We start from the raw sequence: 14,073 nt of genomic DNA, 5'->3' as shown, positions 1-14,073 counted from the left end.
GAGGAATAGATTTCAAAAATCAAATTGGTGAGAGCAGTATAAATATGAAGCGACTTCATCCGAGAAATATTTCAAAGATATCAGTAAATGTTACTGTAGAATTTGCTAATATTCAGTTTTGGAATAAACTGAATTATTAGTTACATCACTGTCCTGTTTGGAAAAACAATGGGAGGGGGGGGGTTGAAAGGAATTCGATATTTTGAAACGCAATTAGATGATTCTGGCACCTCCGTCTTTATGCTTCCGCACCATACAAACAGGATAGTGTTTGCCTTAGGACATACACAAAAACTTAAGTTTTTGACCCTTCAGCTCAGAGACCTTATGGAATGTCACTGTAGTTCTACTTTGAACAACGCATTAAAATGTTTTTGTTCTGAATATGCCCTATTATCTCAATTACTAAATGATTTATCGGTACATCACTATCATTATCTATTTTAAAATGTATAAGATAAAGGAAATGTGAATTCAAATAACGAAATAAGCGAAATGAATTTTAAATAATATCGATGAATTTCTTGAATTCAATTTTTATCGAGGATGTATAAAGCCTTTCATTAAAAAATTTTCAAAAAAATTAACTATCTCTACTTTCTCTATAAAATTTTATTAGAGGAGGAAAGTGTCAAGAAGGCGTAATCTTATATGAATTAATTTTTGATTTTCAAAATTTCAAAGTACAGAGATGGTTGAAAAATACTATGAAATTATGATATGAGATAAAGAATTTAAACCAATGGGATGGTTCCCCCGAAACACTCTCGTATAAACTTTCTAAATTTATTTGTGTATTATTAATAGCATGTCTTTGTCAAATAATAATTTCGAAATAGCGTATTAGCATGTAATATTTGCTCGGTTAATCGCCGCAAAACGGTTAATACACAAATACCAGAAAAACAAATGGAAAATTTTGACTACTTTTTTTCTGACCAAATGAAATCGAAATTTGACATAGACATAGAACTACTATTATAGTCCCAAAAATCCCATACCAAAATCACACGCCTTATTTTAATTCATCGCGTTTACATATTTGCGAAAATATAGACAAACGATCAACCCTTTGACGGATTGGATTTCAAATTTGATATGTATCTATATATAATCTAAAAGATAAATTTGCGCACACAGTTTTACCTTTCTATCTCTCTTCGTTTATAGTTACCATTTTACTTATATTAGGGGAGCCGGATAAACAACCTTTCTGTCAATGGATTTCGTACAAATTTTGTCAGAAATCTATATAAATTTGGTGCAAAACTATATACTAAATTTCAAACCGTTTTCGTGTTATCGTATTCATAAACAGACGCAGCTCCAAAAGTGCATTTTTTTTCAGACGGAGGAAGGTCTGAAACGTGAGAATCCGTTAAAATCTCGAAATGGATTTTTTTTTTATATTTACGATACTTTTTTTTAAAAAAAATTCGTGTACGAAAAGGTAAAAAAAAATATATATCTTTGAAACTTTATATTTCTTTTTCAAAATTTCTAGAAAAGAAGTATGTTTTTTTTAAATCAAAATAGTTGGAAGTGAAAAGAATATTTTGCATATTTAATTAATTTAAAGATAGTTCCAATTTAATTAATTTAAAGATAGTTCCATGTTTAGATTGTTACAAAGGAAAACTACTAAAGGAAGACAATGGGGAAAATATGATGGGCATTTAATTTCTTCAGCTGATTGCCATACGCGTTTTATAAATAAAATATCAACTTTATCAAAGGCGCAAAAAAAAAAAAAAAAAAAAGAAAGAAAGAAAGAAAGCGAAGTATATATATATATATATATATATATAAGCATTGCTTTTACATGGACAAGACTCCATATTGAGCCATTATAAAAGGTCCCATTTATAATATAATACTGCAAATATTGAAAATGTATTGTTTATTTGTAATTTAGAAAGTAATTACAATGTAGTGAAAAAAATCATTTTACCATATGATTTTTTAAAAATAAAGATATTTCTTCAAATGTATTTTTTTTTAACTCTCATCGTATTTAAATATAAAACATTGCTATACATCATATTATCCATTGGACAATGTAAAGCAAGCATAAGTTAAATAGTCACTAAATGTTACTTCATCATCATACAGAATTAATAAAATTTTCCCATTATTGAATAAAATGTCGAAAAAAATATCTTTGATAAAGTATGACAATAATAAACCAACATCATACAGAAACAATAACTGGAAAAACAGAAACCTTTTTATCAGCTTTCTAATTTTCAAACGCATAAACATAAAATATTTTACATCCATACATTAAGGGGCTTTACTAATAAATTCTTATTTCATTATCTCTTTTTATTTCCTGCATTTTACTCAACATTATTGAGAAAAAATTTACAAATTGCATATATTCTTGGCATCGCATTTCTTGGGAAAACTGACAAAAGTATTAAATATTTTTCAAATCATTCTTTCCTTTCTTTTGTGAAATATTAAGCTATAAAATTTGTTGTTTGTTTTAGAAATATCATAAAATGCCGAATAAAATAGAAATCGCATAAAAATTCCCGAATGATGAACAACAGCTATTTTTTAACATAATAGAAGATGACAGGGAAACAATCCCCACGCCATCTTGTATCACTTCCGTTTAGCATCAAAACGAAAGTATCTCACTGAAAATTCAGTTTGATATGATGCATCAAGAAAAAGAATGAAAACAAGAGTTATCAACGTTCAGAAACAGATCGGATATTCGAACAGGAAGAATAATGATTCGATAGGCTCTCGAGATTGCAAACGAAACGGGTGGGTAAGTTTTAAAGATTTGCTTAATAAAAAATTCGCTACGATTGAATTTTGCGATACAACTGGGATATATTTTTCTATGTTTATTTTTTTATATTTATTGGATATCGCTTGTTTATATTTTAGATTAATTTATTCATACATTATATGAAAAATAAACATTTTAAATTAGGTAGGATTTTTTTAAACTTAATATTTTTAATGTTTGAACAAGTTCTTTATAAAACCATTTGAATTTTGTTCCAAGCGTGTTTTTTGTGAAGATGAACTGATTTTTATATTTGCATTTCATATATTTTAATACATAATTATATCTTTAGATGCTGTTTTATTAAATTCTAATCTTTGGTTTAATTTTCTAACGAAAAACCTCATAAATTAAAATATAAACCATATATATATTTTTTCAAATATATGGTTTAAATTTTAATTTCTCAATATGTTCTGTAGTTCCTCAACTAGAGAATAAGTAATCCATTCATCTAGAAATATTTTATAAGTGTTTCAGTGTTTAACAATGTGAAAAAAATGGAAAATTTCACATTATTTATCAATGGAAACCCAATATTTAAAGAATGGATTGAAATATAATTCATTTTTTTACTTCAAGAGCTAGATAATTTATTACCTAAATTTTCTTCAAAAATTTAAGCAAATCATTCCTAAAACGTCTAAACGAGATTTTTGCTTTATACCCTTTTTTAGCACCCCCCTTTTTAAAAAAAATTTTTAAAGGTTTTTGTCAACTAAATTGTATATTTTGCTTTCATAGATATTTTTTCAATCTTTATGTAAACACTAAAAAATATAGCTATTTTGGTGCGTTTTTTAAGAGCATTCACCCTGAACGCAGTCTTATACCTTAATAGAATAGACTGTTTTCTTTTATTCTCAATTATAACTATATGAACATAATATACACTTATATTCAATGAATAATATTATGCAAGTATATAAAAATAGTGTTTAGTTATATCATTTTCATGATTATACCTTGATTTTTTTAAAGAAAAAAAAACATACTAAGTTTAAATGATAGTCTTATTTTACAAGACTAGTTTTGAAAGTGAAGCATGAAATATAATTTGATAAGTTCAACAACAATATTGTTAAAAAGCTCCATAAAATCTCTAAAATATTATCTTATTTTCAAAATATGAAAAGAAAACAATTGCTATTATCAGAAATAAATAATCAACAGTCGATAGACATACATTTTTCCCTTTGTATATAAATTTATAATTTGTTTGATTATAGAAGCATTTAGAGTGGTGTCATATTTTAAATTAGAAAAGTTTGGTTCTTTTAAAATGTATTTTATCAACTTAAGTAATAATAATACTAATGTATATACAAAAGTCAGTAGTATTAACAAAAGTCTGAAGGCATTAAATAAAGATAGGTTGCATTTTCAATCTAGCCGTGCATAATCGGGTATACTCTAAGCATATGAGTCTCGTTTCTCTATTAGTTTTATTTTATATTTATTAAATATACTAAGAATATGTTGAATCCTTTTACAAACTTTTTCAAAATCAGGATATTACTTTTATGATTTTTATAAAACTTGCTTCCACCAAATATCCGAAATAATAAAATCTTATCAATAATCGATTTAATAAAAAAATTTAATACATATCGTTAATGTTAGATAAAAGAATAACATGGATCTTTTTTATACTATTTATATGTTTCACAAAATACGTGCATTTACGGACAATTTCTTAATTCTAAAAGTAAAAAAGTACTGAATGCTAGAATATTTTTTCGAATAATAGGATAGTGTCTGCCTACCTTGTTGGAACTCTAAGGCCAAACTGTTTGATATGAAACTATTAGATTTGGCTCAAATTATGTATCGAATTAGCATGTATTGAATGGCTTTTCGGAGCGTTCTTTTTAATATTAATTGTAATCAAATAAAAATTAACTGATATTTTGGCGTTTCTCTGCAATAATTTCTGAGAGTATTATTGCACAAAAATAACTTTTACACCGTTTAGAATTTGGAAAAAAAAAAGTTACAGCCTTAATATTCATACCTATTCGATTATTCTGAAAATAATTTTTCTTAAATTTTGATAAATTTAAAATTTTTCTCAATTTTCAATATTATTTTCATTGGTTGGTGCAACTCGGACAGTTTTCTTTGTTTCATCAAGTATTTAATCTTATATTTTTTCTTCCATTTTTGTGAGTTAAAAAGGAAATATTATATTTATTATTCAGAAGTTTATATGCGCAGTAAAAAAACAAAATTAAATTGCCTCTTAAGACAGCAAGAGAGAGTACCTGGGCAGTTATGTTTCCAATGGAACTATAGTGTCATGGGACACATTTCCATTAGAAAGATTCGTGCATATAATAAGCAGAATAGGAATAAAAACTATTTAAGAAACACGTCTTTGATTATCATACTAATGGAGTGTTTAAAAATAGTTGAAGCAATCATGAACACCAAGTTATGCATAAAAGATTTAATTAAAATTAAACGCATTCGGCGTATTAGTTGGTCAACAAAAGAAATATATGTTGCAGGGTTTAGTCGCAGATCGATGATTGGAATTGTCACTACTTCTTTGGGCACGCAATTCTAAACAACAAATGATGCCACAATTGCAAAACAATTAATTCAATATATGCAATATTCTGACCAGTATCATAATTGACTCGTATCTAAGTAAACGCTAGTACATATGCTAAAATTAGATGCAGCTAAATTCAATATATATATATATATATATATATATATATATATATATATAATATAAACTTGATGCCATATATTGAAGGAAAAAAAAATACTTTGAGCTTTTAAATTCCTCTGAATTAATTTGAGCGCAATGTTTGCTTTGTTTTTGTTTAAATTAAACGCATCTTCTGGGAAATCGAGAAATATTTACAACTTGATATAAAATTAAACTGGTTTTCTATATTCTAGTATTTTTATGGAATCAGTATTAGCATTGTTTAATAATATTGTCGTAAAATATAATTAATGGATTATATTAGGCTATAAACTAATTAAAATATTATCTGTATTTGATAATAACAGAAATAAATACTACAACACTTTAAAAACAATGTGCATTTATGAAAGATTTTCTTTAATATTGTATACGAAAATTATGTACTATCAGAATATATTTCTTAAAATAATTGTTTGAAATACAATAATATAACAATAACAAACTTAATCTTTTGAAATGAAATCACCGTAAAGAAGTGAACAAGTTTCTAGTACTTCGCGTTAATTCCTTTTTCTAATTCAAACAAAAATTTATAAATCAATTTTAAGATGAAGGAAATATTTCAATTATTTGAAAGAATGTAATTATAAAGATGCACATGTACGGGAAAATGCATAAAAAAACTGTACTCATTAAGTATTTTGAAAATTAAAATATTAAAAAAATATTCTAATAAAAGTAAAGAAATGTTTTACGTTTTCAATCAAAAAAATTTGATTTTCTTAAAAATTCAACATATATCTTCCAAAAATGCCTGACCTGTAACAAATTGTTTTTGAATCAACTGTTATAATTTTTGTAACAAAAAAAAAAAAAAAAAAAAAAAAAAAAAAAACAGGATCGTTTCCAATCAAGAGATTCAACAAAATGATCCGATTCCGGATTTCAAACACGTGCAAAAATGTTAGATAGTTGCTTATTTTAAAAATAATATAGGATTTATTATCAAATCAATGAGTTTTTATTTGTTGTCCCAATAATTACTTCAAATAAAGGAAAATTGTATAATTACTAGTTAATTAGTTTCTTTGAGAATATATAAAAATATTTCGTTTCAAAATTGTCTTAATACGATTTTTAAAACCAGACAAAATTGTGTAAATTTCGTGGAAGGTAACGGCGATGAAATGAATTTCCTATGTCTGACAATTAAATATAAAAAAGAATATAAAGATGCATACCTTGAAATGCTTTTTCATAAAAGTAATATAAGTAAAAAGAAATGAATATTTTATTAAAACTAATTGTCTTTTTAATTTAACAAAATTCATTTAAAAATACATTTATAAAAGAACCTAAACCTTTTTACTTCACCAGACATAATATTGTAATTGTATTTCTGAAATATGCAATGTGATTGGAGTTTATAATAATCAAAATGATTATTTACGTTTCCGTCTAGAATGCATATTCAACAGTTTTTAAAACACATTAGATGATATTAGAGAATGTACCGTAAATATATACCATAATGTGTGTATAGTCAACTGACCGAAATTCATCTTCATATTTGGGTTATAATCTGGTAATCATATTATTAAATACAATTTACTTGTTTAGTTGAAAACTACCAATCAAAATTTCTTTAATTTAAAATATTAATTTGGTTTAACAAGAAATTCTAGAAAGAGATCACTTGGTAACAAATATTGCGTATATAAATTTATCATAAGCAATTTGAAATTAAGTAAATAGCAGTAAAGTGAATGCGAGAGTTATAAACAAATATATATTTTGTAAATATAAATTCAAGGACTCTATTAAATAAATAAAAATATAAACAAAGTTATTATTTTTATTTCAGTTAAGTAATCCTTAAGCATCATTTTATTTATTTTTATAAAAAGAAATACTGAATGACTCAAGTTATTCATTTCTAAACAGTATAAAGCCATTGCAATCACTTTCGAATGATTTTATGGTAATTCAATCTATTTATGTATCTTTCTTTAGATTTTTATTTCAAAAGACCGTGATTTATAAGGCGTAGAAATTTCCTTAAATTTTTCAAAGTTCTAATGATATCCTTCATCGAAAACATCTATTTGCTTTAAAAAGATTTAAAGATGGTAATGTTTTCCTTTAGATTTCATCAAGGAAGAAACAATCATTTTGAATCTAAATTTCCTTTGAAACACTGGTAATTTCAATATTAACAATAAAACGAAATCAAAGAAAATGATAACGAATCGGATTAAATTTATTTCATTAATTTTGTACTTTTAATGTACAAAATTTTTCCAAGTTTAATATCATCATATTTTTTTTAATACATTAGCTCTCACTGTACAAAAGTTATACTCTTCGAATGTTTTAATAGAATACATTACAACATTTATCTAAAATCAAAATAGCTACTGGAAACTGAATGATTTCAAAACCAACACTTTTTTTAGCAAGATATCTCTCTATGCAGTCTTAACTTTTTTTATGCATATTTTCACGAGTTTATAAAAATGAAAAAGAATAATGAAATTATACAGAATATATTTCCATATTATATTTCATATTATTTATTTTTGATTCTCTTTTATTAATGTTTGAAAAGTATTCATCAGTCTTAAATTTACAAAGATGGGAATCTATACTATTAATTATCAAGGATCGAACAATATTTTATTTCATTTTCAATGGCGGATTATAGATCAGACTAAAATTTTAACGCTTTTTTTTTTTTTGAAAAAAAATGATTAAGCTTTGTTTATCCAGGTAATTTTCGAAAGTTTTATATTATTCAAATATATATACATATTTCGAAAGTTTTATATTATTCAAATATATATACATATTTCGAAAGTTTTATATTATTCAAATAATCCCACTAAAAAATCTATATATATAAAGGAATTTTCTAATACTTAAAAGATTTTAAATATTACTTTTTTTTTAAAAAAATCCTTGGATTACATGTGTATTATGGGGTTGCAGATATATTTTTCGTCTTTTTTTACGAGTGTTTCATTATAAATTTCAAATTAGACATTATTTAATAATTTCAATCTTACAACGTCGCGTGCTTTATAAAAATTTTACATAAATTGTAAACTAGGAGTATATTGATAAGAATCAGCCAAATTAAGTAAATTATCTGACGTGAATTCACTCTTTCTGAGCTATTATATCTGAATTATTTAATGCAAGTCGAATGCATATCGCACACGGGAAAAAAAAAAAAATTTGTTTTGTATCTGCAACAGGGACAATCGCAAGTTTTCTGTAAACTGATAACTTAAATAAGATAAAATTGAGATTAAAATATTATATAGAATACTTTGCATTCCATTCTATTTATTAAACCTTCAAGAAGAGATTGAATTGAAGTATACTGACTAATTTACTAGTTCCAGTAAGTGAAAAATGTAGAAAGATTTTCAAGAATATTAAATTGGTACAGATGTGAATACATAAATTTAAGAAACGAATTAGAATCTAGTTTTTACATGAAAACTTTTTTGTCAAATGATGAATTTTATTACCAAATTTTAATGTTCTACTGAGTGGTAAGGAAAGAATTTATTGCTGAACACTGATTAAATAAAGTTCAGTAATTTTAATAAGCTATGAATACAGATTTCAGTTTAAAATGAATCATTTCATCTAAAGAAGTAATAAAAATATAATTCTATTAATAATGACAAGAAAAAAAAGTTTATTCTTTTGGTAGAGATTTTCAATAAAAATTATTTATGAATAATCTTAAAAATTGTACGTCCGGGTAACATGTTAATATCCCATTATGAAAAAAATATCTTGTTGGTAATTAATTTCATTCACAAATCAATATAAGAATGCATTCCATGTTGTTGTTAAACAAAATCTAATATTCTCCCCAGAAAGATAAACATGATAAACACATAAATTTATCACATAATTCAGAAAAGAATATTTAAAAGTACACACTCAGTGGCAAGGATCTTCTGTTAAATGATACAAAAATATGAACTTACTAAGATGCTTATTCCTGGTATAATTATTCGGAAGATTAGATCCTCAAAGGAAGAAGCTTAAGATTTTATACCATATAAGGGTCATAACAATAAATGATTTTGCACCAGATTATTTCCGTACATGTCTCGTCAACTCCTGCATGCAGCTTAGGCGCTTGTAGCTGAAAAGAACTTACGACCAGAGGCTACTAGGACACTGTCACCAGAGCACTTTGCTTTCTGAGCGGCGTCTCAGAAAATCCGATGCCTAGTCCAATCGGAGGACGCGAATGCAGATTAAAAACCAAACGAAAATAAAAAAAAAAGTGAAAAAGAAGAAATCAAATCACTAAGATGAAGAAGGTCCCAGAAAGAAAAGTTAGCAGCAGCAGTTTATCGCCGGAGTCGTGTTGGTGTAGTTTTAATTCTGAAATATCTGGAGAAGAGAGGAGCTGAAAACGATAATTGCGGGCCGTTGAAACAATCGCACACACTCAATCATTTCGTTTGGTGGCGAGAGCGAGAGCCCTTCTTTTCGATTCGCTTGCGAGCCCCCCCTTTCTCGCCCTCCCGTGTGTTGTTTGGTCTCTTTTCCAATAGATCGCTAATTTGATCAAGGTCCCTCTGTAATAAGCGAGTTCAATTTGGCTAAGTGCATGCAAGAGCCACTAGATATATCCGGACGGGGTGGGGGTGGTGCAGCAGCAGCAGGGGGGAGGGAAGAGGTAGATCCTTGCCACCGCGGCGGGTCTAAAGTTAATTACGGCTTGGGCTGCCGCGGATAAAAACAGAAAAACGGTTTTAGAGTCGGGACTGTTGCAAAAGAGTGAAAGGGAAAGCAGCAAACCTTCCAAGGCCTTGTTCCTGGCCAGCAGGGCAAGCAGGAGGTCCGCATTGGGTGGGTTGCCGTCGGCGCTGACCATACTGGACATGCCCGGCGGCCACGAGCTGCGACCGATGGTGATGATGATGGTGCTTGGTGCAGACCCCTTTCTCCAAAAAGCACAACAACCTCCCGTTCCTTTCCTTTCGCTGCTGGGGCCTTTTCGGAAAAGCGCTTTAATTTTGGTAAGTGCGCGCCGCCGCCGTTTCGCCAATAAAAAGGGATGTGTCACCAGCCTGGTGAGGGACACTTCTTCAAAAATTTTTGCCGGGGTGGGGAGACCTGCTGGCGGGGGACGGCGGGTTGCGCGCGCTGGCGGCTTCCACGCCCTGATTACTTATGCAGGCGCTTGGCCCCGCCCCTTCCCCTGCCCGGCAGCCAGTGGCGAGGCGCCAAGGTACCTGTCAACGCCTGCACCTGAGGCGCATATGGCGAACCATTTATTCCGAAGGTACAGTGACGGAATTGTTGTCTGCCGTCTTCCGATTCGCTTCTGAGGTGCAGATGAAGTTTCCGTCTGAGTATCCTTTTCGATCGGAGTAACTATTTTAGATAAACGATTTGTCGAATTCTGTTTAACAGTTTGTTTTCAGAAAACAATGAGAGTAATCCCTTCTTTTGCTATCTGCATTTTAGTAGTTCTGTGCTATTAATTTATTAAATGACATGACGCTTTCCAGACATACTATAATTCATTCGAAGATTTAAGCGAATAATAGGATACTCGTATTTAATCGAACATTTTGTTTATATCTAAACTGATTTCTTAATCGATTTTTCTAAAGAAACTCTAAAACGAAGGTAAGGATTAACATTTAATGGATATGTTTTAAATATTAGGGAGTAAATAATCGTGTAATACTTTTTTAGAAGTCATAATATTATTAGTTGTACAAACACTACGAATAAATAACACGTTTAAAACTATTCATTTTTTATTCTAATTCAAAAAATATTTTTAAACTAAATTATTATGGGATAATATCGGATTATGAAATTAATTTTTTCTATTAGATAATATAAAGTAAATCAATAAAAGTAATATCAATTAATTTTAAATAAAAAAAAGGCTGCTTGCTGAAATATTAATTGTTATGTTATTAATCTGATACCATTTAAAATCGGTAAATCTTTTTTTTTTTCATTTGCCGATAAGATTTTTTTATTAGTCATTATTTTAATTTATAAATGGAATGCTAACAGCATATGTTTCGATTGGAATAAACTATTACATATCATAAAAAAATTAAAAATAATGTAAAATTTACATTTTATCATATAAATCCGATTTCTCAAATCTAATAAAATATTTTCTTTTACGCGTTTATTTATTTCTTTTTAGAAGTCTGTTTGAAATTTCATTATTAACAAGCATTCACATATAATATCTTATATGGGCATAAAGATTTCTCAACTCGAATATAATATATCTCCTCCCCCTCAAAAATTTTGCGAAGGTTAAATAAAAACAAAATTAAATAATACATTTATGGAGCAATGAGCAAAATCTATAAACTAAACATTCTGGTCTTTTTTTTTCTTCATTACATTGATAATGTAAATAGCCGAAGGGATCGTATAATTTGTATCAGTAAATTTTGTAAAAAAAAAAAAAAAAAAAGGTTTTAAGTGAATGTTCAGTTATGAATAATCCTAAGAAAAAGCATTGTGTATACTTTAAGAAATAGTGATTAAGGTTTAAACCCAATAAAAAAAAACATACGAGGCAGGATCATTTTTCTTTTCTCAGAGAAATTATGATTTACCATTTATATATCAAACATTCTGTTAAAAAAAAAGTGAGATGGAAAAAAAAGTCGTCTGACAGTGACAAAATTTCATAGTTGAAACAATCGCTTAGTACAAAATTTCTTAAATATTTTCCGCTTGTGTTAACACTTAAAGCTGATTTTTTCCTCCGATGTAAGCATTTCGATAAGAAAATAAGACGCGAATGTAATAATCATTGATAAGTAAAATAATAAGTGAATTAAGCTTTAATAATAAGTGAAAAAATATTAGATTCAGATAAATTTTTCAATATTTTGATAAAATATCTTATACTCAGAAAATTTCCTAATTATTTTTGATTGTCAATAATAAAAACGTGACATTGACTTAATATTAGCAAATATGCGCTTACTGATTATGTTTCTAACATCACTAGTGATTATAACTAAATAATAAAAAATCATCATATATAAGATTTTGTGAATGAATAAATAATTTGACATGTCGTTCAATCAATACCTATTCGAAGGCTTGGTAAAGATTTAGTAAAAATACTCGGAGCTTAATTTCTCGTCAATACTATAAAGTTTTTTTTAATTTTGAAAGCTCACTTACAGATCTGCGTTGAAATCAGGAGGCGTTCAAACAGAAATATCAATATTAATTAAAGTTATTTAGTAATAAATTCGTTCGAAGTTAAGGAAGTATAAACGAAATAGCAGATATCGATCCTTGATAGCAGCTTTTAACGACAAAAATACATCAGAACGATTTGGGTTCAATACCAAAATGGAATTCAAAGTCTGTCGGAACAATAATTCTCATAATTTATTAAACGTTATTAACTCCTCTGTTGTGCGTTCAACTCTGCAACAATCTCTGAAACAATGAAAAAAAGTTTTATTTGAATGTACTACAATCAAATAAAATGATTGTTACTAAGTCCTTATTATCACTGAAATGAATCTCTGTTCAAAAATAAAAGAACCGAGCTAGATCTACTAATCAATAGGGGGAACAAACGTTCCTTCTTGAAAATTTTATTGGAAAGGAATAAATTTTTCAAGAAGTCTTGATATTTATATTCTTGAATTCAGCTGATTTTTCATGCGATTAGGCAATTGACAAAGGAATCAATTCTCATGACTGGTACACGAAAAACACAAAAACCATGCCTTCTAATATTTAACTTTATTATTTTATGCTATCTCGATGTCTCCAAGATATTGTTAAAAGCTTGTAATATTGCTTACCGACGCAATCAGTTTACTAGTAAGATAGAGAATTTTACAGATAACTAATTGATAATGAATGGATACCTGGTTATTGACCCACGGCCTTGAAGACCCTTTAGTAAATAGACGACGAAGTGGGCTAGAAAGAGGAAAACTCCAGAAACTTTGGCGATATATTGATTGATTGAGTGAGTGATTGAAAGAAGATTGAAGTACGAAAATACTATAATCTTCTAAAATATTCGATGCCTTGTCAAGAGACTATAAAAAGCGAAGCGCGAAAGCAGGAAAAATCAGTCAATATCAGTAGTCAAGTCGAGGGAGAGAGAATAGTTGAATGTAGTCTCTCTTCCGAGTACTCTTGATATTACAGTTGTTTAATAACGAAATAATACTTAGTTCGCTACAGTAATATAATTTTAAAATGCAACAATTTATTAGCTAAATGTTGCACACGAAATGTTATTTACTGTAAATGTTGCTTTTTGAACGTTTCATCTGCGTTTTTACAGCTGCATCGCACATATCGGATTTCTAAGTACAATAAAGAGTCATCAATTGCTATTGAACCTATTAGAATTTCCGCTATACAATCCATGGACGGATCTCGATTTTCCATAATAATATGCAACATATTTTAAAATGCAAAGGACTTGAAGTAAAAAAGAAAAAAAAAAATACTTAAAAAAAATTCTTAAGTTTCTCAGTCGGTCATTCAAAATATGCCAATATATTTGTTATTATATTTGGCACTCCATATTGGAGCAAAT

At 28.0% G+C, this 14,073-nt stretch overlaps 1 protein-coding gene across 1 annotated transcript in view; it reads right to left on the bottom strand.

The window, feature by feature from the left end:
* Window positions 1–10,507, bottom strand: part of LOC129968939 (LIM/homeobox protein Lhx3-like) — a 130,016-nt gene extending 119,509 nt beyond the window's left edge. Inside the window, exon 1 of the mRNA XM_056083302.1 lies at window positions 10,302–10,507. Coding sequence (XP_055939277.1) covers window positions 10,302–10,386 — 85 coding nt within the window. The 5' untranslated portion in view covers window positions 10,387–10,507. The remainder of the gene's footprint in view (window positions 1–10,301) is intronic.
* Between the last annotated feature and the right edge of the window lie 3,566 nt (window positions 10,508–14,073).

This window comes from Argiope bruennichi, chromosome 5, assembly GCF_947563725.1.
Source record: "Argiope bruennichi chromosome 5, qqArgBrue1.1, whole genome shotgun sequence".
NCBI classification, from domain to species: domain Eukaryota; kingdom Metazoa; phylum Arthropoda; class Arachnida; order Araneae; family Araneidae; genus Argiope; species Argiope bruennichi.
The sequence above is the reverse complement of the archived record's forward strand: the minus strand, read 5'-3'. Positions and strand labels throughout refer to the sequence as shown.